Source organism: Chrysochloris asiatica, unplaced genomic scaffold (assembly GCF_000296735.1).
Source record: "Chrysochloris asiatica unplaced genomic scaffold, ChrAsi1.0 scaffold00060, whole genome shotgun sequence".
In the NCBI taxonomy this organism is placed as follows: Eukaryota; Metazoa; Chordata; class Mammalia; order Afrosoricida; family Chrysochloridae; genus Chrysochloris; species Chrysochloris asiatica.
Window position 1 is genome coordinate 9,542,450 of NW_006408578.1, and position 27,091 is coordinate 9,569,540.

The 27,091-nt window shown below is 38.6% G+C and overlaps 1 protein-coding gene across 1 annotated transcript in view; it reads left to right on the forward strand.

Moving 5' to 3' along the window:
* LOC102831105 (orofacial cleft 1 candidate gene 1 protein-like) overlaps window positions 1–27,091 on the forward strand; it is a 362,030-nt gene that overhangs the window by 308,382 nt on the left and 26,557 nt on the right. The window contains exon 9 of the mRNA XM_006864130.1: window positions 8,513–8,648. Within this exon, the coding sequence (XP_006864192.1) occupies window positions 8,513–8,648 (136 nt within the window). The remainder of the gene's footprint in view (window positions 1–8,512; window positions 8,649–27,091) is intronic.

A 27,091-nucleotide genomic window follows, 5' to 3' on the forward strand; every position in this document is an offset into this window, starting at 1 on the left:
ATATATATATATATATATATATATATATATATATATACACACACACACACACATACACTCTCGTATACTACATTCATATATATGTATCTGAGAGAGAGAGTCCTGGTGTGGTGCTGTGGGTTAATGCGCCAGACTGCAAAGCCGTTTGAACCAGAAGGTCGGTGGTTCAAGCTCACCAGCTGCTCCTCGGCAATTTTATACAGGATTGCAGTGGAAGATCTCTTTTTATAAAATGGTCTCTTTTCTGGGACCCTTAGTCCACTAGATTCCAAGATTGATAGAAAACATCACAACACCTTACTCCTCATCTATCTTTACATAAGTAAAACTACAATGTCATTTGGTATCTATCACAGTAAAGTAATTACTTATGTTTAAAGGCAGATTTATATGCTGTGCAGACTTGTTGGTTACCACTCTACCCAACATCCATCTCTCTTATTTTTCTGGGTGTTGCTGCTTCTCATGACTGCTTTCAATAAAAATGGTTGACATTCTCTCCCATTCTATCATGTAGCTCTGGGTAGTCATAAGCCCAGGTCTAGTTAGTGAGAGATATGAAGATACCAGCTTGAGATTCCTAACTTTTAAATGTGAGTTAGGGAATAGGAAATCCCCCTTTTTGTCACCCTCTCATTATTTCCCACTTGGGTCATTGCTATAAGAATTGGATACTGGAAACTTCTGCAGCCGGCTTACATGATGAAAGCAAGATGAGAGAGAAACTAACCCAACACCTTGTAATGTTGAACCACTGCTTATCATTTCCTTCTAATTATCCCAAGGCTCCTTTTCCATGAGATAATTAAATGCATTTATTGTTTAATACTCTTGATGAACATTCTGTTACTTATAGCTGAAAGCAATCTTACGGATACAATTAACCTGTACAGATGTAGTCCTGATGGGGTAGGGTCCTTGCACACTTTGAAGAGCAGGTGTTCTTTCTTTTTATTCATTCAGTATTTAGCAAGTTTACAGGCTGTCCTACATTCTAGACACAGAGTCTTAGAATTCTTTTATATTGTCTGGGATCCAGTAAAGCGTAATGTGTAACTAGTTGCTTTTGGTTTCGTATGATTTTGGAAAATGGGCACAGTGTGGTGCAGGAGATACTTCTCCATGGATATCACATGGATGCAGTTGGGGAGATGGAGAATGAGGTGAGTGGAATTAATTTAACCAACTGTCTGGAAACTGAACATGACTCCAGTGGTAAGACTTAAATATCCAGGAACTTCAGTTACGAATCAGTCCACATTTGAGTTGCATGATTTGAACAACGCAAGGGCAAAACTAGGCATGAGGCAATGTAGGGATTTATTGGATGCGGAAATGCAAATGACCAGTAAAATAGATAATGTTCTGTTGTAATAGTTTGCAAACAGCGTCAACAAAACAATTGAGTGGGTGTATTTTGAGCTTCAGGCATTGTAAATTCTTTCACTCTCATATACTTTATGCCTTCTTAATAAACTGGAGTCGTGGACCAGCTTCATCGGTGACGGTAGGTGGTCATTCATTTCACAATCCACTAATTTTCATGATTATTCAGCATTTTATGTTACCTAAACTGCTTTGGGTTTTGTCTTACTCAAATTGTAATATGGCGGCAATGGCTTATATGATTTCAGAATCATTAATTCAATTTGGTTTCTTAGCATATGGCCATTACCCCCTTAACTTTTCAAATAAGAGAAAGAACTTCAAAGTCTTAAAAACTTGATGGCCTATAAACATTTTGAAATATGCATAGATAATATGTTAACTGAGTATGTCTTGTTGAAAAGATAGAGAGTGCATGGAAAATTTAAAAGATGGCAAACAATTGACATCGATTATATTCTAACTCTGTTTTCAGAAAGATACAGGTATATTTGCCTTAAATTCAATTCTAGTTCAGCAACTGACTTTATAGAATGTGGAACAAATAGCAATGATAGGGATGTTTAAGATTTTATGATCTTTTGTGCTTTGTAAAAAAAGGCTCATAGCATGAGATTTTACAGGAATTTTGTATGAATGTAATTAAAGGACATTGGGCATTAAACTTTACTCTCCAGTCCTCCTTTCTGCCACATTCCTTCCTACCTAAAACTTGACACTCCTCCACAGATTCCTGCTGAGGGGTTATGGAATCTATGCGGGTACTTTCAGAGATATATCACGTTCTGTTTTGCAAGGCTACCCATTCCATTTTGGGAGAATTTTGACAGCTGAAAGTCCTTTTTAAAGCTAAACTATAATCAAGTCTGTCTTCAAAATTCTTAATCTCTATTCAATTTGTTACAATACCAGAAGAAATATCAACCTATTTACATATTTACCTCCTATCTATGGTTTTATGTCATCTAATCTATCTATCTATCTATCTATCTATCTATCTATCTATCTATCTATTATTTACCTATTTATCTGGGGGCTGGACTGCAAGGTCGGTTTGAACCACAAGCTTGATGGGTCAAGCTCACCAGCTACTCCTCGGAAACACCGTACAGGGTGGCTATGAGTTGGAACCAGCTCCATGGCACTTAACAACAACAACAACAATTATCTATCTGTCTGTCTATCTATCTATCTATCTATCTATCATGTATTTCAGGATTTAAAGGTGCTAACTTTCATTTGTCAGATTATCACATCCCAGTTTTAATATTCCTCATCATTTTCTTATCTAATACCTCTTGTAGTGATGAGGAACTTATTACTAACTATACAACTATACTTGGTTCTACAAAGATGGACTCCTGGTGTATGCTGTAGGGTAAGCACTAAACTGATAACCACAAGGTCGGCAGTTCAGACTTACCAGCCCCTCCTCAGAAATCCTATACAAGGTCACTAGCTATGAGTCAGAACCAACTCAACAGCAACGGACAACAAACAGCATCTACATACAACTGTACTCGGTTCTATATAAGTACTTTGGAAGAATTTAAGATTTAACAAGGATACAACTTCTACTTCCTAGTTGCCCAAAGAACAAGCAGAGTCATCTTGTTTATGGACAGAAGAAAAAAAAAAATCTGATTTGGCTTATTCATCAATTTGCTAAACTAACCCTGTGCAATTATATCCAGTTCTCTCCTTTCAGGTAAGCAGGAAATTCCATTCTTTAGTCCCTTTGCAGTTGGATGAGTTTGAATTATTATGGCCAAATGGTTGAGAACAGAAATGTGTATCACCTCTTGTCCGAAGCATTGAACTGCCAGTGTGAGACCTGCTCTCTTCTTTCTTTGCCCTGTCATGGAAAGAAGAGAGCTTGTGTAGATGGCAGAACAAATAGGTCAAAGCAGTTTGTATCACTGAGACTTGAGGATAGTTGCCCTGGAGCAACTGCTTTGTAGCAAATGTACATGAGTCAAAAATACATTTTGTTGTGATAAGTTACTGAGATTTAAAAACTGTTGTCATGGCACAACTTAGCCTGTATGTTGTTGTTGTTGTTGTTAAGTTCCATCAAGTTGGTTCCGATTCATAGTAACCCTGTATAGGGTTTCTGAGGAGAGGTTGGTGAGTTTGAATCACAGACTTTGCCTATATGAGGAAGCTGAATAAAGTTCCTGGAAAAATAGAATTAAAAGATAATGGAATTTTTTTCATGAACTTTTTGAAGACTTCTCAGATTAATTAATACAATGGTCATGCTTGAAGGTCTGTGTTCTCTGCAAATTTATAAAGTTTTTAAGGAGCTACTTTGAAAATTGCTTGTATTGGGGCTGTAGTTGAGAATGAGTCTCTTACCTGGTGATGACTGAGCATATTGAAAGTGACCTATCTGTATCCTTGTTGATCCTCATAACATCTGGGGGGTGGGAGGGAAGATCATTGTAACATCCACATTACAAATATGGAAGTGATAGCGTTTCTTATAGAAATACTTTTGAATTTCTATAATCACAAAAGCCTTGGGAAGTACTCTTGAATGTCCAAGTATGAGTATGTGTGCACTACAAGGGGGAAATGGTCTATATGCTAGTCATGTCTTAGAGTAATCAATGGTGAGTCTCTCCATCCAGGCCCATCAACACATAGACTCAAAAGCTATCTTCCTCTAGTGTATTTTGGGAAACAACTGTTATTTTACTGTTGTTCCTGTTGTTGTTGTTAAGTGCCATTGAGTCAGTTCCAACCCATAGTGACCCTGTATAGGGTTTCCAAGGAGCACCTGGTGAGCTTGAACCTCTAACCTTGCAGTTCAAATGACTTTGCAGTCTGATGCTTTAGCCCATAGTGCCACACCAGGGTTGTTGCTGAGTTGTCATCAATTAAGATAGTTATCCAAGATCGTTATGTTCCCATTGGAGTCTCTTAGTTCCTTTTGATTCTCCTTCCGAATACTGCTGATGATCAATGTTAAGCCATTAGAACCACTCTCTTCTAGTTTGTCATACTTTTATGTTGGTCTCAGTGGATGAGTGATGTGGGTCAGACCACTTCCTTTGGTCTTTACTTGCCTTTCATAAATTCCCCATAATATAATCACAGAAGCTTAACAGGTATACTAGATGTAATAAAGTGTGATAACTAAATACAATACAATGTAAGAAAATTAGCACTTTAATGCTAAATAAAACTGCTCTCAAAATTCAAGGGAAAAGAACCAGACTTTAAATTAAACCTCCACAGGACAGTCCCACATGACTATACCTCACTTACTATCCTTGACTTTGGTCATAAAATCTGTACTTCCTTCTTTCTGAGAAAATCTCCTTCATCAATCGTTACAGCATTCATTTTCATTCCCTTTTATGAAAATCCCACACTACTTACAAGATTCTGCCCTAGGATCACTCTCCTCTTCCCACTAGTCTAACCCATGGGCCCCACAGACCTCAGTGGGAAGCTTCCCTGAGATGGTTTGGTAGGTATAGAATGAAACCAGAATCTGATGTGGGCTTTGAACTTCCAAAACTGATTCCTGTCCTTGAGCCCTGCCAGGTTAGGATACATCTATGTCTCCTTGTTTTTCCTGAAATTCAGTGAGTAACACATTACATTAAGACATCCACATTCATCTCATAAGCAACTAAAAAATTTAAGAAAGAATTTAGCCTGTGCTCATACTAAGGAGAAAACAAACAAACCCTAACTGCAATGATAAAAAATGCCCAAATTAATTTTATGAAGTGATTTTCACCTTGATACCAATACCAGGCAAAGACATCATTAAAAAAGAAAATAATGGATCATTATCCCTCTTGCACATTGATATAAAAACTCTCAACAAAATCCTAGCCAACATTTTCAACATATTGAAAAACATCATACATCATCACTAGTGGGATTCATACTAGCTTTGCAAGGATTCAATACTAGAAACAAAAATCAACATGATCTAGCACATAAATAAAACATAGGAAAGGAACAACATGATCCAAAATGTATTTGACAAAATCCAACAACCATTACTGATAAAAGTACTCAAAAAAACAGGAAAGAAGGAAAATTCCTTAATATTATTAAATACATTGGTTACAATGGAGACAAACCGAAAGTTTTTGCCTTGTGAATGGGAATTAAACAAGGATGCCCTTTATCACCACTCCTACTCAATATGATGCTAGAAGTCTTAGCCAGAGGTATAAGGCAAGAAAGGGAAATTAAAGGCATCAAAGTGGCACAGAAGAAATAATGCTCTCTCCATTTGCAGATGCTATAATCCTACACATAGAAAATCCTGAAGAGTCAGCAAGAACATTACTGAAAGACATTGAAAGATTCAGTAAAGTGGCAGAGTACAAGATCAGCAAACAAAAATCAGTCAGATACCTTTACATGAATAAAGAGAGCTCTGAAAAGGAAATCAGGAAAATAATACCATATACAATAGCCACCCAAAAGATAAAATACTTAGGAATAAATTTAACCAGAAAAAACACACCTATACACAGAAAAATACAAAACACTACTACAAGAAACCAAAAGAGAACTACATTAATGGAAGAATGTACCATGTTCATAGGTATGAAGACTCAACATTATGAAAATGTCAATACTACCCAAGGTGATCAATAGATAACATAATCCCAATACAGATTTCAGCATCAATCTGATGGGAAAAAACTACCATCAACTTTATATGGAAAGTAAAGAGATTCCAGATAAGCAAAGAACTACTACAGAAGAACAAAGAGACCTCTCATTTCCTGATCTGAAAACCTACTACACAGCTACAACAGCCAAAACAGCTCTAAATCCTGGTACAATGACAAACACATAGACCAATCATACAGGATTGAAAATCCAGAAGTAAATCCATCGACATATGGACATCTGATCTTTGATAAAGTGCTCAAACACATTAAGTGGGGAAGGGATCATCTCTTTGACAACTGGTACTGGCAAAACTGGATATCCGCTTGCAGACGAATGAAACATGACCCAAGTTGTTATCATTGTTGAGTGCTATCGAGTTGATTCTGACTCACAGCCACTCTGTATAAGGTTTCCAAGGAGTGGCTGGTGGGTTTGAACTGCAGACCTTGTTGCTAACAGTTTAGGGTTTATCCTACAATGCCACCTCAAGACCTCACACCATATACAAAAATGAAGCCAAGATGGATAAGTAAATGTAAAACCTAGAACTAAAAAGATAATCAATGGAAACACAGGGACAAACATAGGGGCCCTAGTACATGACATAAATATACAGCTATGTTTTCAAATATAACTGAAAACACGCAAACAGCAGAAAGCAAAGTGGATGGCTGGGACCTCCTCAAAACTGGACACTTAAGTGCATCAAAAGCTTTCACCAAAAGGGTAAAAAAAAAAGCTGGGGTAATGACATCTCACACAAGGTATTAATGTCCAAAATTTATAGAAAATGTCATATATCTTAATTTTAAAATGAGCAGAGGACATGAGCAGACATTTCATTTCATTTCAAAGAAGACATTCAGGTGACTAACAAACATATGAAGAAATGTTTCTGATTATTAGCCATTAGAGAAATGCAAATCAAAACAACAGTGAGATATTTTACCCTAGCATTAATAACAACCCTAAAAAGAACCAGAAAACAACAAATGCTGATGAGGGCGTGCTGATCCTGGAACTTTCCTACACTCCTGGTGGAACTGTGAAATGGTTCAATCACTGTAGAAAAGCATATTGTACTTCAAAAGTTGGAAACGGAAAAACGATTCGATCCAGCAATCCCTCTGCTTGCTATATATCCTAGAAAAATAAGATTCGTGACAGAAATAGATACCTGTATTCCCATGTTCATTGTAGCACTGCTTACCATAAAAAAATGGTGGGAAAACGTAAAAGCCCATCAATAAAAGAGAAGATGAACAAACTTCGGTACCTACACTCAATGGAATACTTCCTTGTTATTGTTGTTAAGTGCCTTCCGGTCAGTTCCACCTCAGAACAACCCTGTATAAGGTTTCTGAGGCTTTTTAAAATCATTGCAGAAGCAGAAATTCTCATCTTTCTTCCACTCACTTACTGTCTCAGAATGAAAAACTGTCATTGTGCAAAATCTCACTGTTGTCAATTCAAAAACACTCCCTAGACAAGGTTTCTACCTATATCACAGCCCTCATTATAATCTTCATTCAACACTTTACCTGCATGGCATGTATCATCACTTGCAATTAAACATGTGTATGATGATTTGTATCCTGTCAATTTCCTCCATGAAGGTGGGAATCACATCAATTTTGCTCATCTAATATGGTGCCTGATATATAACAGTAGAGTTTAAAGGTTACAGCTGAGTAATTAATTGAGTGAGGAATGAACTGTTCGTTCACCCTGGACCAGAAATGGCACCTGCCTTTGAGATCTAGGAGAGCAGGAAACATACAGCAAATAAGACAGATCTTGAGGCTTAGCAAACCTAACGGAACATGATTTTTCCCTCACAGTTTGTCCCTTCCTTTTTTCTGTTCTTCCTTCCAGGAAGACATTTTAGATTCTGAATCTTGAGCTTGAAGTCATCTAGTCCATGTTTTATAAATGTAATAACTATGAGATATAATCCTAAATACTCAAAGGTAACGTGACACCTTGATCCTTCTGTCCAATGTCTCTCTCTGCCCTACACCAACCACACGCCATCCTATAGAATCAACCCTCCTTGTGAAAGGGAGAAACCAGTTAAAATGTATAGATGAAAAATGTGCCATCATGAATGGACAAGCCTCACTCATCCCAAAAGGTGACTGCACAGAGAGATGTGAGAAAACAAAATACTAGAATCTGTGCAACAGACTCCTATCACATCTCTTCCCTATCTATAAAAATCTTCCAGTGTACTTTCAGAAGCAAATCAGCAGCACCCTTCAGCTCTCAGAACCAATCTGGGGATATGAAAAAGCTTGTGATGACCATGAAAGAAGGTACGAACTAAACTACAGCTCCCTGGCCACCCAGACTAAAATCCACTGTGAAAACTCTTCAGCCGGTCACCAAGTAGAGGCAGCATAAGATAGTGGTTAGGCTCTAGATCTCCAGATTCAGACAAGCCCCAATGAATCTCCGTTTATCCTCTTACTAGGTATGATGTGGGTCAAGTGCAATGTATTCGAGCTGTCTGTGAAATGGGGATAACCACCCCTGCCCCCAGAGCATGGTTACTAGGGTATGAAGATACTGGGCCTGAAGGGCTTAGCAGTGGATGGCACATCATTGTTGTTAGTTGTCTCCCAGTCCATTCTATTCAGATCATGGTGGCACTATGTGTGCAGAGTAGAACTGCCCCCAAGGGGTTTTGGGGCAGACTGCCAGGCCTCTCTTGCAAAGCACCTCCAGATAGGTTCAAATGTTTGGGCTAGTTGAACCACCCAGAGACTCTTAAGGCATGTAATAAAATCTCCAGAAATGTCAGCTGTTGATCATTTTATTCAGCTATAATCATTTCACAAAGCCTAGTCCATCTCTAGCTTCCATATCATTTTAAAGATGCCATTGTATCCTATTTTGAAAGAGCCATACACACCATTGTTTGAGCACATGTGCAAGAACCAGACTACTTGGGCCTCAGGTTCCCCATCTGTGAAAGAACCTAAAAACACCTATGCCTGTGGTAGCAAACATGCCGTAAATGTTACACATCTTTTTACTAGATTGTAATTAGAGTGCATTTAGGAGTCCTGGTGTGGCGCTGTGGGCTAATGCATCAGACTGTAAAGTCATTTGAACTGCAAGGTCGGTGGTTCAAGCGCACCAGCTGCTCCTTGGAAACCCTATACAGGGTCGCTATGGGTCAGAATCGACTCGATGGCACTTAACAACAACAACAGTTAGAGTGCATTTAGGGAAAAGTAAACCTACAACTCCCAATTCCGAAAGAGCACTCTTAGTCCCTTAGTCCGAGTTCATGTGCCCAAGTTCTAACAGACACCTCCAGCCTTGGTCTCTTCCCACCGACAACCCTGCTCAGGTTGCACTACAGTTCATCCTGGGAATGGAATAGTCCACACCATTTAAAGAACAATGACGAATCTGCAAAACACCTTATAACCTGGATGAAGTTTGAGGACATTATGCTGAGTGAAATAAGTCAGTCACTAAAGGACAAATAGTATATTAGAGCACTGTTGTAAAATTCCAAAGAAAAGGTTTCACACCGAAAGGGACATTCCTTGATGGTTACTAGAATGGGAGGGCAGGGAAGGGTGGGCCACTAGCTGGAAGGATGTCATATGTTGGAAGAGAGAAAGAGACAAAGAGAGAAAGAAAGAAAGGAGAGAAAGAGAAGGGAAGAGAGAAAGAAAGAAGAAAGATATCAATGAAATTACAGCTTTTCTTTACATGGTGGTTGTTATTGCTGTGAAATGCTATCAAGTTGGTTCTGACTCAACATTTTTCGCTAGGATGTTTTTCTGTCATCTCTGTGTAGAACTGTGGGCTACAGTTTGGCCAGGAGAAGTTTGTTTTTTAAGTCCGATATACATGCTTGCTGCTGTTAAGTGCCATTGAGCCAGTTCCAGCTCATAGCAGCACTGTATAGAGCTTCCAAGGAGCAGCTGGTAAGTTTAAACCATTTTACAGGTGAGGAAACAAAAACACCTAAATTAATGAATATGGTCACAATCACACATCTGGTAAATGTTCACTGTGAAGCCCAATGCTGAAACACTATGTTGTGTATTTTCATCATAAACAAAAGTAAAAGATGACTAGTTTAATACTTGAACCCAACACATAGCATTGTAGTCATAAATTCCAAATGTTAGTCCTTTGACTTGCTGAGTCAGTCCCTGTCCTAAACCTGGTGAGGAGAAGTGCAGAGTTCAACTGAGCCTTTCAAAAATGTGGTTGCTCTTACAAGAGCACATGTGGACAAGTTGTTTGTATTTTTTGTCTTTTTGCCACTTGGGGAGAAACATTTGTTGCACTCTGTGAGCTAGAACAGAGGAACGAGGCTCAATTGTAGCGAATCTTATATTTATTCTTATCTTGGGTACTTTCCTGAATCTGGCCATAGCAGATTATAACCGAGAGAATAATTTAAGAACGGGAGTTCTCAGGATACTTCAAATTAAAGTTGTTAGACCTCAGGAATCTCCTCTAGATAATGTAGTCTATGAATTTGGGGAGAAGGATTATTGATTCTTAGATTTTATTTGCTTTCTGACTTTTTTGCGCTCTCTTTCTTTGTATTTCTCCCCCCAAATTTGTCAGTTTTGCTCTTCACTTGTTTATTATTAAAGTAAGTACTTGGTAGGGTAAATAGTTTGAAAAAAAGTTAGTTTAGCTTCTGTTGGGATTTGTCTTGAGATTTAATTTAGCCATATGAAACTACTGCTACCGTGTGTTCCTGTCCCCCACTCCATTCATAGATATTATTCAGTGCTCCCCTTTTCACTATTGACTGGTTCTTCTTCACCTTTAAGCAGACACCGTTGTCTTCTATCTTGAAACCAAGATGAAAAATTCAGAGAATTTTAAGGCAAAATTTTTCTTAGAAACTAATTTTTACAGAATAGGATACTGAAGTAACGATGTAGAGAAACTTTCCCAAATTAAAAGCTGTTTACCTGCTCTTCTAATGGATAGTCCACTACAAATACTTGTTTATGGAGATTGTTTTGGAAATCAAATCATATAATTAATGTACTATTTTAGTAAAAAAAAAAAATAATAAGTAATCACTACTTGTCTCTCGATTTTTCATACTGTGGTGGTTGCGTGTTGCTCTGATGCTGGAAGCTTGTCTCACAGTGGTTTAAGCTTATGGACTAGTAACAGGAGATGCAGACCATTTTAAGTGACGGTTGGTCACTTAAAAGCTTATGAACAGCAGCAGCGCATTGTTAGTACATGAGCCCCTCAGGCTGGAAGGCCCCCAAAATGTGACTAGGAAAAAGCTGCCTCCTCAAAGTAGGCTTGACCTTAATGATGTGAATGGAGTAAAGTTTTGGGGACTTTCATTTGCAGAGGGAGCACAACTCAAAATGAAAAGAACTACCTGCAAACATCCCCTAATAATCAGAATGTGAAATGTACTTAATTATGAATCTAGAAAATTTGAAAGTTATGAATAAATGAAATGGAGACATAAAGACCGATATCCTAGGCATTAATGAGCTGAAATGGACTGCTGTTAGGCATTTTGATTCAGTCAGTCATATGTTTTACTATTCCAGGAATGTTACATTGAAGACGAATGGCGTCACATTTATTGTCAAAGAACGCATTTCAAGATATATCTTGAAGTACAGTGCTATCTGTGATAGAATATATTATCTGTACACCTACAAGAATGACCAGTAAATATCACTATTATTCAAATTTACACATCAACTACTAAAGCCAGTGATGATAAAAATGAAGAATTCTACCAACTTCTTCAGTCTGAAATTGATCAAACATGGAATCAAGATGCATTGATAATTGCTGGTGATTGGAATGTGGAAGTTGAAAACAAAAAGGAAAGATCGGTAGGTACTTGGAAAATATGGTCTTGGTAGTAGAAATGATGCTGGAGATCATGTGATAGAATTGTGCAAGACAATCTGACTTATACATTGCAAATACCTTATTTCAACAACATATGCAGAGATTATACACGTGGACCTCATGAGTTAGAATACACAGGAATCAAATTGACTACATCTGTGGGAAGAGATGATCGAGAAGTTCAAGATCTTCAGCTAAAACAAGACTAGGGATCAGCGGTGGAACAAACCACCAACTGCTCATACGCAAATTCAGGATAAAGCTGAAGAAAATTAAAACAAGTCCACAAGAGCTAAAATATGACCTTGTGCATATCCCACCTGAATTTAGAGACCTTTTCAAGAACAAATTTGGCACGTTATACTAAGACTAATGACCAGAAAAGTTGTGGGATGGCATGAAAAACATCATCCATGAAGAAAGCAGACCAGTCATTAAAAAGACCAAAATCGTTGTCAGAAGAGACTCTGAGATGCTCTTGACTTTAGAGAGGCCAAAGCAACTAGGAGAAATGAGGAAGTAAAAGAACTGAACAGAAAAATTTCAAGAACAGCTCAATAAAGCACCAGAAAATAATACAATGAAATGTTCAAAGACCTGGAATTAGAAAACCAAATGGAAAGAACACACTTGGCATTTCTCAAGCTGAAAGAGCTGAAGAAAAAAATCAAGTCTTGGGTTGCAATACTGAAGGAAAATATGAGCCCTGGCATGGTGCTGTAGGATAAGCACTAGATTGCTAACACCAAGGTCAGTGGTTCAAACCTACCAGCCATTTTTAGAAACCCAATACAAGGTTGCTATGAGTTGGACCTGACTCAACAGCATACAAAAACAACAACGTGGTTAAAATATTGAATGATGAAGGAAATATCAAAAGAAAATAGATGGAATATACAGAGTCACTGTACCAAAAAGCATTGGTTGATTTTCAGTCATTTCAAGAGGTACCATATGATCAAGAACTGATGGCATTCAAGGAAGAAGCCCAAGATACACTGAAGGCATTGGGAAAAACAAAACAAAACAAGCCTCCAGGAATTGTCAGAATACAAATTTAAATGTTTCCACAAATTGACACAATGCTGGAGGCGCTCACTAGCCTATGCCTCAAAATCTGGAAGACAGCTACCTGGCCAGCCAATTGGAAGAGAGCCATCTTTGTGCCCATTCCAAAGAAAGAGGACACAACATAATGCGGAAATCATGGAACAATATCATCAATATCACATGCAAATAAAATTTTGCTGAAGATAATTCAACAACTTTTATAGCAGTACCTTGACAGTGAGCTGCCAGAAATTCAAGCTGCATTCAGACGAGATCATGGAACAAGGAGTATCATTACTAATGCCAGATGATGGATCTTGGCTAAACGCAGAGAATAGCAGAAAGGTATTTACTTGTGTTTTATTGACTATTTACTGGCTATAGAAGCATTTGACTGTTTTGACCATAACAAACTATGGATTAAGTTTGTTCTTTCCATAACATTTCATTGTGCTCCTGAGGAACCTGTGCAAAAGACCAGGAGACAATCATTCAAATAGAACAAGAAGATAATTAATGGTTCAAAATGAGGAATGGTGTACATCAGATGAACATCTGTTCACTGGATTTATTTAATCTGTATGTTGAGCACATAATCTGAGAACCTGGATTATACGAAGACATTGACAACCTGTGATATACAGTTGACAATTTTGCCTGCTCGAAGTGAAAAGGACTTGAAATACTTGAAACACAGTCTTTGAATGCCAAAGACTATGGTTTATACTTCAATGTAAAGAAAACAAAAATCCTTACAAATAGACTATTCAGTAGCAACAGGATACATGAAGAAAAGACTGAAGTTGTCAAAATGGTTTCATTTTGCTTGGATCCACAATCTGCATTCATGGAAGCAGTATTCAAGAAAGCAAATGACATACTGCATTAGGCAAATCTGCCGTAAAAAAGACCTTTTTAAAGTTTAAAGAGCAAAGATGTTGGTTTGAGGACTAAAGTGCCCCTGACCCAAACCATTGTATTTTCAATAGCTTCATTATGCATGTGAAAGTTAGACAATGAATAAGGAAGACTGTAGAAGAATTAATGCATTTGAATTATGATGCTGGCAAAGAATATTGAAAGTACTATGGACGCTACAAGAACAAGCACATCTGTCTTGGAAGAAGTGCTGCCAGACTGTTCCTTAGATGTGAGGATGGTGACACTTCATCTCTCTCACTTTGGGCATGTTCTCAGGATGGATTTGTCCTTGGGGAAGAACATCATGCTTAGCAAAGTGGAGGGTCAGTGTGAAAGAGGAAGATCCCTGACAAGATGGAATAGCTCAGAGGTAGCAACAGTGGTCTAAAATATAACAATTGTGAGGTTGGTGTAGGACCAGGCAGTGTTTCCTTCTACTGTGCCTAGGGTCTCTATGAGTGGGAAGTGACTTGACAACAGCAAACAGTAACCACAATAAAGTAACAATTAAAAAATATACCTGCGTTATTTGATTCCATTGCCTTTATGTTGTTGTTAAATGCCATCGAGTCAATTCAGACTGAACAGCTGACTTTGCTGTTCAAACTGACTTTCAGTCCAGCACTTTAACCCACAGCGCCATACCAAGACTCCATTGTATAGGATTTAAGAGGCTGTAAATGTTTGTTGGAGCATAAAGCTTCTTTATCTTGCAGAACAGCTGGTGGGCTGGAACCACAGACCTTTTGATTGGCAGTCCAGTGCTTATCTGAGTCACAGCACTCCCATTGACCTTCTACCTACTGTTTCATTTTTTTCCTTTAGTTTCTAAAACTATCATCTACTGGAAGCTGAGACCCAATAGAAATAACTCCTGAGTTGTAGGCCTATATGTCCTTCTACTTCATCATTAGTATTCCGAAGTCAATAGGTACTGACCAGAATTCACTGTCCTTCCCAATCATTCAGATCTGTATCCTAATCTGGATATTTTTGTAAGTTGCCTGTCATTATATCTGTTCAAGGAGCTCTGGTAGCATAGTGGTTACGAATCAGGTTTCTAACCTCAAGGTCAGCAGTTCGAAACTACCAGCTATTCCATGGGAGAAAAATGAGGATTTCTGTTCCTGTAAAGACTTGCAGCCTCGGAAACCCTGTGCAGAGTCACTATGAGTCGGAACCGACTGCACAGTACTTAACAACAACAATATATCTGTTCAAAAGTTTAGAATCTTTCATTATTTTCCCTCTTGGTCCTCTTCATTGAATCTTTGATACACTCATTGAACATTTGTTTGGTTCCAAAACTTGTGTTGGGAGTCCTGGCAGCTTAGTGGGTTACAAGTTGGACTGCTAACTGAAAGATAAGTAGTTCAAATTCACCAGCCACCCCACAGGAGAAAGATGAGGCTTTCTGCTCCCATAAAGATTTACAGCCTTAGAAATCCTATACAGTGTTACTATGAGTTAGAACCGACTTGATGAGATACAACCACCTACCATTGTGTTAGATTCTGGAGAAATAAATATGAATAAAACTGTTTTTGAATCACTGTAGTGCATTTGCTATGGGTCCCTAAATTGGTGTGTGTAAAAAAGAATGTACTATTTTTTATATGGATTTTCATAAATTGTATTAAGTTGTAAATATAATTCTTTTCCTTGCATAATTTACTCAGCCTAATGCCTTTATGGAGGCCATGAAGACTCCATGGAAGAATTCTCATCTTCCACATGGGAGACCCAGATTGGATTGCCAGCTATTGCACCTCATGCATATTCACAAGTCATCTGTCAGTGGAGGCTTGCATGTTGCTATGATTAAGAACAGAATTTAGCAGAGCTGACTAGATAGACTAGGAAAATATACCTGGCAATTTATTCCCCAAAATCAGCCAATGAAAATCCTATATAACATAATGGTGCAATCCGAAACAGATCATGGGGATGACTTGGGACTGGGTAGTCTTTTGTTCCACTGTGCTCAGGGTCACCATGAGTCAGGGGTCAATTCTACAGCAGTTAACATGCCTTTGTATCTCCCCTTAATGTGTGAAGAGGGCAGTAGCTCCATAGGGTAAGCACTAGACTGAGAACCACAAGGTTGGCAATTCAAACCTATCAGCCGCTCCACACGAGAAAGATGAAGCTTTTTGCTCTTGCAAACATTTGGTTCCGACTCACCAACTCATAGTGACCCTGTACAGGCTTTCCAAGGCTGTAAATCTTTACGGGAGCAGAAAGCCTCATCTTTCTCCCATGGAACCACTAATAGTTTCCAACTGCTGACCTTGAGGTTAGCAGCCCGATTCATAATCACTATGCTACCAGAGCTCCTTTGCATACTTTTAAATATTTAAAGCCCCAGAAACCTTATACAAGTGCTTGAAGGCACTTAATAACAACAACAATAGCAGGTTGATATGTGTACATCTTTCTGATTGATTTTAATATATGAACTTGGTTTAATAGTGTACTTTCCTTTTTGGAGAGTTAGACTACCTCCAATCCCATTATCATCAATAACATTGAAGTGATCATGTTCCTTTCTGGTTACATGTGGGGAATTTCTCCGAGGAATATATCTAATGTGAGAATGCTGGGTCACAAACTACAATTGTTCTTTATGTGACACATACTATGGATAGGATGCAAGGGAAAACAAAGCAAAGTAGTCTCTGAGCAACTGCATAAGACATACCCATCAACAGTGCTGAAGGAGCTTGTCTTTCCACAGACCCTCAAACATGTGGCATTTCCAATTTTCTAATATTTGCCAATATGATCAAGTTCGAGTGGAAACGGATTTTTGTAATTACAACTAAGTTTCAATGTTTTGCCGTGTGCCTACTGCCATTTGGGTTTCTCCTTCTGGTGAACAACAGCTTGTTCACAGACTTTTCCTATTAGCTATTGAGTTTTCTGTCATTTTTTTTGTTGTTATTAATTTGTAGACATTTCTAACAAACTACATTTATTTTAGATTGTTGATTTTAGATTTTGTCAATACTGTTTCTCAATTTTTTTTCTGCCTGCTATTTTTTTTTCCTTTTGTTGACTTTGTTCAACTGAAATCCTTAAATGCAATACTATCAAAGCTATCACTTTTCCTTTCAGTTTTTGTTTTATTTAGCTATGCTTTAAAAAAGCTCCTCATCTTCTTGTAAAATACTAAATGTACTAAATACTTAAATATTAAATGTTAATTTACTGTTTACATTTAGTATTTTAATCCATTTGGATTCATTTAACTCCATTTTATTTTTAATTCACATAGCTAACCAACGTTCCCTTTTCTGTCTACTAAAGTGTATGTTCTTTACACATTATGTGAATGAAGAAACTGAGGCTTGGGAGTTTAAATAATTTGTCTTGAGACATAAGCAAGTAAGTCAGAGCTGGGATTCACACCTAAGTTTCTTAACCTCCAAGTTCATTAATATGCTTCCCTCTAAGCCACCTCTAGGAGTACACCTTCCTTAAAGGTAGATGCTATGCTATGGAGTTCTGGTGTAGTGCTGCAGGATAATGCACTGGACCAAAAGGTCAGTTTGAACCACAAGGTTGATGGTTCAAACTCACCAATTGCTCCTTGTTAACCCTATAGGGTCGCTATGAGTCGGCACCGACTTGATGGCACTTCACAACAACAACAAATGCACTGTCATTTTTTTGGTAATGCACAGGGTCACTGAGGATGATACACTACAATTGCTCAGCAAGTAGTTTTTGCAGTTGCAGTATTTTGCTCTATCACTTTTCTGTCATTTTACCCTCTGTAGATTATCATTAAAAAATTGAAGAATTTGTTTTTCATCCAGACTGCTGACAAATCCTGGACCAAATTGCTGTCATTTGATCAGATTGGCCCCTGCATCCGAGGGTTGGGAAAATTCCAGTTTTTTTCTGGTGGAGATTTGACACTGCCATTGGATTCAGAGAGTGGCATTTTGGTTGCATTCATGGAATAAATCCAGGAGTTGATCTGGTATATATTAAGGCAATTTTATAAACATCATAGTATTGGAGAAAGGGATTTGCAGGTCGGTCTTATTGCCACATCGTTGTCACATCCTGATGAGCAAGCTCTCCAATGGTGGACTCACAAGCAGAATGATAGTTGCTCTGCCTTTGTCCAACGGTTCACTGTTTGAATGTGCAGCATGGAGGAGATACAATTCCAGTCTTTGCTTTTCTGCCATGGATGACAGAATTTGGATGTTTCTGTGATTTTTCCAGGTGTTGGCTGTGTCTGACCTAATTGCTGCCAGCTCATAATGTAGTGTGGCTCTAGTAAGGAAATGGTCCACCCATCTTGGAGCCTGTTTGCTCTCATGTATTTCAGCACAACCATCAATATTTGTCTGGAGGGTTATGTTAGAGGTTTTAGTGGTGGCTGGCTGTTGGATGGGAAAGAAAAAAAAAAAAGTCCATGAGAGTAGAATTTAATTTTTATGACAATGCTTTAAACTTCAATTGCAGTATTAGATGACAGTAATGTAGGAAAAAATGTAACCCCAGAGAACATCACATCAAGTCACCTGTATTTCATACCACTTTGTGAGATGGAGCCTAGCTTCCAATTCCTGTGCCAGTACTGATTCAAACTTAGACATCAGATTGTAGGCAGGATTTAGGAGTCCATGGGGTAGGCCAGCCTGGGCAAGTCTAGAACTTTGTTTTAGGAAGTTCTGTAACCATGGGATCTGGTAGAGAACGATCTATTAGTTCTTTCGTTATGGATGCTGTACCTGCTTACTATGGGCAGAATGCAAGGGGTAAACAAAACAAAACAGCAGAGAAAATGATTTCCATCAAAGCAGTTTCATCAGGGCTGTTAGTCTGCTATCATGGACACACCTCTCTTGCTGATGTAGAAACATCAGGGGGATTGAGTGACACGTCAAAGTTGACCCAGCTTGTTGTTAGTTGCCATCACGTTGGTTCCAACTCATGGCGATCATGTGATGTGTCATCCTCATGATCTTTGCTCTATCTGAATTTATGGTGTGACCATTGTGTAGTGCTTTCCAACCTAGGGAGCTCATCTGCCAGCACCGTATAGAACAATATTCTGCTATGATCCAGAGGGTTTCCATTGGGTAGTTTTTAAAAGTAGATCTTCAGGCCTTTCTCCTTATTCTTACTATAGAATCTGCACTAAAGCCTGTTCACCTTGGGTGACTTTGCTGTTATTTGAAATACTCGTGGCATAGCTTTTAGCATCATAGCAAAGCACAAGCAACAGACTACAACAAACTGACAGATGGGTTGTGATTACTCAGCTGCTAACTATGAAATTAGATTCAAGCCTTTCATTACTGCCTTTTGCTTTGCACAATGATGAAGCTCCCCAGATTCAGTAGCCTAATCTTTAGTAAACTGGAGAAATAGTGTAGGAGCTGCATCCTAGGGAGGAAGCTTCAAGAGAGGATACTAATTCCCCAAGGACCAGGGGATAGGAAGTTTTGCTTAGTATAGAAGTAGGTAGAAAGGACAGAATGGAGCCAACATTAACAAACTCTACACCAAACCAGGAAATTTCTTTCATTGGACGTTTATTATAAGCCCAATATTATGAACGGACTTCTGATGTGGCACACTGGTATCAGCACTGGACTATGAACCACAAGGTCATCAGTTCAAACCCACCAGCTGCTCCTCAGAAACCCTACACAATGTTTCTGTGAGTTAGAACTGACTCAAGGCACTAAACAACAACAAAATTACTGGGAACAGCATTGGATTTGGGCTTGGCAGAGAAGCTGGTGAGGAATTACGCCGTGAGAATTAAAGATGTTCAGGAGCCTTGGTGGGGCACTATAGGATAAGCCCTGGATTGCAAAGTCAGCTTGAACTGTAAGGGCATTGGTTCAAACTCACCAACCACTCCTTGGAAAACCAATACAGGGTCACTAAGAGTCAAAACATGCTCAATGGCATTTAACAACAGCAGTTACTAAGTAAAGAAGACTTGGAGTCAACTAGATCTTTTTATGCTTTATATAGCTTGTTTTGAATAAGTATGCTTTTAAATGACTTCCTCATTGTATTTGGATACAGCTTTTATAGAACAAGTACTGTTATCAAATCAACATGCATCATTTCTCTTCGAGAACAAAAACAGCATCATCGAGCCTCAAAGTTGAAAGGCATTGTTTAATGAACTAAACATTTACAACCACGAACTGAGCAAACCATATTATATCATACTTCATATGGAGTAGCTGTAATTATACAAAATAGTAGGTTCAATTTATGACTGCTATTGGTTTGAGGTGGTTTTATTCTTCTCTACTTTTGTGGGTTGTCCCTCGGAGACATTATAATCTAGAAATATAGCTTAGGTTAGTGGTTATAAGCACAAGCTATGCAATTGATTACTTGGGTTCAAATCCTGGCTAAATCAATTACTAATGTCTTAACATTGTACCCTCTTTGTGCCTTCGTTTCCTGAGGAACAATGGCAGTATTCAACTCATTAAAAAATCACAACTCCAAGCAAACAGCCACTGAGTGGATTCTGACTCAGAGTGAGCCTGTGAATCATGACAGGAGCAGACAGCCTCATCTTTCTCCCACAGAGTGTCCAGTGGCTGTGAACTGCTGACCTTGTAGTCAGTGGTCTTGTGCTTATCTTACAGCTCCACCAACTCTTCTCATCTAACTCATAGGGATACGGTAATGATTCAGTGAGTATACAGAGTGCTGTTAGATGCCAGGAGCAAGAGTAACTTCCACCTCTGTTATGTTTAATATAACTAGTTCTCTCTTGATTCTGAGAGGCAAAGGGACTCTACAGGTACGTAAAATATATCAAGATAGCAACACACTTTATAAACAGCATCAATGAATCGTCTTGTGCCTTTACATCAAATTACATTCAAGTTTTAATATTAATTTTGCTTTCTCTAGATATGCATAACACTACCTGTCTGTTAGTTGTTGTACTGTGGTGACTTGTGTGTGGCCATGATGCTGGAAGCTAGGTCCCTAGTATTTCAAATACCTACGGGATCCCCCACAGTGGACAAGTTTCGATGGAGCTTTCAGACTAAGACACACTAGGAAAAAAGACCCGAGAGTCTAATTCCAAACATTAGTCCATGGGTCACAACAAAATCTTGTCTGATTTGGTTCTAGAGAAGATTGAAGTTGTAAAGGATTTCATTTTTCTCGAGTTTATAATCAATGCTCATGGAAGCAGCAGACAAGAAATCAAATGACATATTACATTTGATGAATCTGCTACAAAAGACCTCTTTAAAGTGTTAAAGAGCAAAGATGTCAATTTGAGGACCCAAGCCATGGTGTTTTCAATCCCCTCGTATACAAATGAAAGCTGGACAGTGAATAAGGAAGACCAGAAAAAAACTGATACATTTTAATTATGGTGTTGGCAGAGAATATTGAATGGACTTCCAGAGAATCAACACATCTGTTTTGGAAGAAGTAGAGTCGGATTGCTCCTTAGAAGTGATTATGAGGAAACTTCGTCTTGCATACTTTGGACACATAATTAGGAGGGATTAGTCCCTGGAGAAAAGACTAGTAAACAGGAGGGCCAGTGAAAAAGAGGAAGCTCCTCAATGAGATGGATTGACACAGTGGTTACAACAATGGGCTCAAACATAACATAATGTGAGGGTGGCTCTGGACCAAGTAGAGGTTCGTTCTGTTGTACATAGGTTCACAATGAGTCAGAACGGATGAGATGGCACCTAACAACAGTAGACTCCTAGAAGATGATCTTCCTTGCTTGGAAAGCCTTTACAATACACAATGACCACAACAATAGACACAAGCATATCAACAATTGAGAAGATAGCACAGGACAGGGCAATAACAGTAAGAGAAATGTGAACTCATGAAGACAGTATAAGAAAATTCACACCTCTTCGGATTCCTAGGGACTCCAATGAATAGAGTCACGCAGTTTTGGGACAGCACAGATAATTACTGTTGTTTAGTGCATCAAGTGTCGGTTCCTTCAATTCCTGGCTCTGTCCAGTAAAGGGTTGAGAAATCTTTTGCGGCAGCAGAAAGCAATGGTGGTCTAAGTCCAGTGCCTAGTCTACAAAGCCACCATGCTTCCATCAAAGTACTTGGCATTGTTTAAATGACTATGTAGTCTCAAACCAGTCCAGTTTCCTTTAGTAAAAATCCCACTTCATTTAAAAAGTATGAGCAGAATGCACCAAACCTTTTGTTTGCCATGCTACATGAAAAGCCTAGGATTTAACACACTTGAATGATTTCTTTTCCTTCTTTTAGGAAGATAGAATTGCTTATAAGAAATTCCATGTTCAAACATGAGCTTAGTGTGCTCTTGAATATACACAACAAAACATCCCAATGCAAGAGCTCCCCCATGTACAATTTAGTGATATTGGTTACTTTCTCTGATTTGATGACACTTAACAATAACAACACGTTAAACTATTGTTTTCAGACAGTAGGAGAAATAAAGTCTTAATCCATGCTACAGTATGGATGGAGCTTGAAGACATTATGCTTCAAGTTATGCATAAAATAAGTCAGTCATAAGAAGACAACTATTATTTGACCTCTTTTATAAAAAAGGCAAGAGTCCAATGTACAGAGACCAACATTTATCAGTAGTTCCCAGGGACAGCATCAATGAGCTCAAATGTGGCAACAATTGTGAGGTTGACCCAGGATCGGGCAGTGTTTCGTTCTGTAGTGCATAGGGTCGCTATGAGTCAGTACCGACTCGATGGCACCATCACCACCACCACCAACAACAACAACCAGGGACAGGAGGGAGGGGTCAATGGCAATGGAAAGCTCACATCAATTAAAGGTTGTTGTTGTTGTTAAGTGCCATTGAATAGATTCTGACCAATAGCGACCATGTATAGGGTTTCCAAGGAGCAGCTGGTGAATCTTGCAGTTCAAATGGCTTTGCAGTCTGGTGCATTAACCCACAGCACCACACCAGGACACCGATTAAAGGTAGGTTGCTGTTAATAACTTGTACACCCATAAAAACTTGAATGAGTAAAGTTGTGTGGTTAATTTAATTATAACAATGACCCCCCAGGAAATATATATACATATAAGAATAGTAGCTGTTGAGGCTGTTGATGTACAAACAAATAGCTCGTGGGCTTTGTTCCTTTGGTTTGGAGTTTTAAGGTCATGGTTTCATGGGAAATCATAGTTCATTGGTTTAGTATTGAGTTTAGTGCTTCTGTTCTATCTCCTAATTTGTTGGGTAGTGCCTCAGGTCTTATAAACATCTTCTAAGTGATAGTAAAAGGTTGTCTAGTTCTGGTGTGGTGCTGCAGGATAACGCACTGGACCACAAAGTCAGTTTGAACCTCAAGGTCAACAGTTCAAACCCACTTGCCAATCCTTATAAACCTTATACAGGTTCTCTATGAGTCAGACCAACTTGATGGGACTTAACAACAACAACATTCGCCTGGAACAAAGAGGAAGCAAGAGAACCAGGAATTGAAGGAAAATTTGACATATGTAACTAATGGCTTCCATTTTCCATGAGACCAGAAGAACTGGGTGGTACCCAGAGAAGAATTCAGATCACCAGGGGAAAACACAGAATAGTATTTCGAATTCTTATGGACTCTAAACTATTTGAACCATCAAGGATGAAGGAACCTGCCTTTTTTAAAGAAGACAGAAATACCCAATTTAAATGAATATGTTATTTCCACATTGAATTTGACAGTCAATTCATAGTCACTATAGTTTTTATAACCTTTATTGTGAATTGAGGGAAGGTTTACAAAACAGATCATATGTTTTGCATTGAACAAATCCTACACTCATTTCACCTCAAAGATTGCAATCCCTTCAGTGTAACATCATTGATTATCCCACTTCCTCCCTGTGATTCTTCTTTCCTTCTTTCACAACCCTTCTGAATTTTGTCATTTAGTAAATACTGCCCTTCTGATATCAAATGGTTGACCACTTTATAGTGCATGCCTCATTCAATATAGTTTTTAAACAATTGAAAGTGAAATTTCTAAGACTCTATAAATACAATGTTGTTCTTTGTACCCTCTTCATTATTGGCAAGATATTTTCAAACAATATAAATAAGCTTAAGAATTTACTTCAGTTAAAAAATAAATTTAAATAAATAATTTTAAGCCAAAATCTCAAGACTTTCTGAAATACATCCTTATTCTTGCTATCTTCTTCATTCCTGGGGGACGGGGGTGGGGATCACTATATATCTGCAAATGAGTTTAAGATTATTGATTTAAACTCAAGAAGGAAATAATTAATAGAGTTGAGGATGGTTATGGACAATGGTAAGAGGGAATGAATGAACGTTGTTTCTTTCTGTGCAGCATATGAGCTACGCCACCTTTTATTTTGCATGCAGTTGTGCCAGTACTCCTGCTATGGCATTGCAGGGTCAGCACTGAACTGCAAATCACAAGGTCAGCATTTCAATCCTACCAGTTGCTCCTCAGAAACCCTATGCAGGATTGTTATGAGTCAGAACTGACTCGACAGCACTTAACAACAAGTGCTATAATATGCAGAGAATGAAGCAGACTTCTTATATTGGAAAGTTGTAATTCTGGTGTTACTATTAATTTCCTACTCTGACTACCTATGGAAGTACATTAAAAAAAAAAAAATCTTTCACAACATACATTCAATGGAATAGACACTCATACTCTATGTTTTGATGAGAAGAGCAAGAAAGTCCCATCATATAGGGATATGTGCTCAGAAATGGGAGGGATTTTTGGAGCTATATAGGTTCATTGAGAGAAGCAGAATCACTGGCAATGCTATGGGCATGGGATTTATGATACGAATTAGACTATATGCAGATATGTGAAAAGTTGGGGAATTGAAGATCTGACAGAGAGCTGGAGTGGCTGTGGTGCTTGCGTGCAGTTGAATAGGTTCTGATTCCAAGTGATCCTGTATAGGGTTTTTGAGGCTGTAAATTTTTAGTGGCAGAAAGCCTCATCTTTCTCCTGTGGAGTGGCTAGGAGATTCAAACTGTTGACCCTGAGGTTAGCAGCCCAACATGCAACCCATGACATCACCCAGCCTCCTGAAAGCTGGAGTATCAAAGAAGGCATCAGTAACTAACTAACTAACTAACTAACTAACTAACTAACTAACTAACTAACTAAATAAATAAATAAATAAATAACTGCAGCCCATGACATCACGCAGCCTCCTGAAAGCTGGAGTATCAAAGAAAGCATCAGTAACTAACTAACTGCAAGCATGGACTTAGAGGAAGTGGAGAGCAAAGGAGGAGCTCATGGAAATGTCTATGGGAAATGTGGCCTCTCTATAGATCATACATACCTATGCTGATTTATCTCCAAGTGTTTTATGGTAGGAATGGGACCATTGTTAGTCATTAGGGTTAGCAGTCTGGAAGAAGAGCTATATGGAACACAGAAGAGATTGACGACAACTTTGATCCCACTGAGCATCTATCTCTACGTTTAACCATCATTATAACTTACTTTGAGAAGACCTTTAGAAAATAATGGCTATTAAATCTCATGCAAATCCTTCTTTGCCCAGGATTGCATTATGGCTGTATTACTATAAAACCCAAACTAAAAACCAAGTCTACTGCCATCTAGTCAATTCCAACTCATGGTGACCCTGTATAGGGTTTTTAAGACTGTTTATCTTTGCAGGAAGCCTCGCCTTTCTCCCACAGAGCAGCCGGTGGATTTGAACTACCTACCTTGCACTTAACAACCCAAAGCTTATCCTACAAAACCTCTAGGGCTCTTTGTATTGCTATAAAGATGAATAAAATTCAGGCTTGTTATTGTTGTTAAGTACCATCAAGTCGGTTCTGACCCATAGTGACTTATATAGGGTTTCTGAGGAGTAGCTGGTGAGCTTGAACCGCCAACCTTGTAATTCAAGTCAGAAGTCCAGCACATTAACACACAGTGCCACACCAGGACTCCGAAATTCAAGCTAGATATAATTTTTATTTTTATGTTCAAGTTTTTCTTCTGATTTTTAAATTAGTGTAAATCAAGGAATTTTCATAGGAGCTTGAAAATATTATGGACTAAAAGCATGATGCAAGGACATATGACTTATTCAGTTATATAGTAACCTACACCCCAAAATGAGCCCTGGGCTCAGGGATCCATGTTCTGTAGTTGCCATCTTGGAATTCTTAATCAATTTTGCTTTGAATCTGTGCTTGGTAAATGAAGCCCACTGGGGCAATGCAGTATGTGCTGAGGGTTTCAAGCTGCATCTTATATGTGGTCCCAACTTCTATTGCCTCCCTTCCTCTCTAGGATAGGTTCTTGGTCACCCAGTCCTTCATCGTTAGCACTCGGGACCTTGTCCAGGGACTGTATGCTTTCCAGCCCCACCTGGGCAGAAGGATCTTGTGGCATGTCAGGGCATGTCAGCAGCTGACTGTCCTACTACATGTTACATGAATGATGCAGTAGGGAAGACTTCTTGCCCCCCATGATCTGGGCACAGGGTGTGTTGTGGTGCAGAGTTTCCAATCCCTTGGAGACTTCTCTGCTGCTAAGGTTGGGGTTTAAGGTCATGAGAAGGGGAGAATAACATCCTGACCCAGCATGACAGTCAGTGGGTGCCCATGCATGTAAGCTGAGTGTTGGGGGTAGACCCCCAATAATCTGATGGATGAGCACTAGGTGACACCAAGGATATCCTCATGTCAGCAGTTCAAAACTACCAGCTGTTCCACAGGAGAAAGATGAGGCTTTCTGCTCCTGTAAAGATTTACAGCCACGGAAACTCTGTGCAGGGTCACTATGAGTCAGAACCAACTCCATGGTATTTAACAACAACAAAAGATAACAAGACATTAAATAGCAAATAAAAACACCAGAGCAAGTCAAGAGAAAATGACTGCAGAGGAAGGAAAAAGTTTTAGGCAAATCTGCTATGAAAGACCTCTTTAAAGTGTTAAAGAGCAAATATGTCACTTTGAGGACTAAGGTATACCTAGGTCATGATATTTTCAATTGTCGCATATGTGTGTGAAAGTTGTACAATGAATAAAGAAGAACTGATGCATTTGAATTATGGTGTTGGTGAAGAATACTGAAAGTGCCATGACTGCCAGAAGAACAAATAAATCTGTGTTGAAAGAAATACAGTCAGCATGCTCCTTGGAAACCAGGATGGTGAAACTTTGTCTCTCATATATTGGACA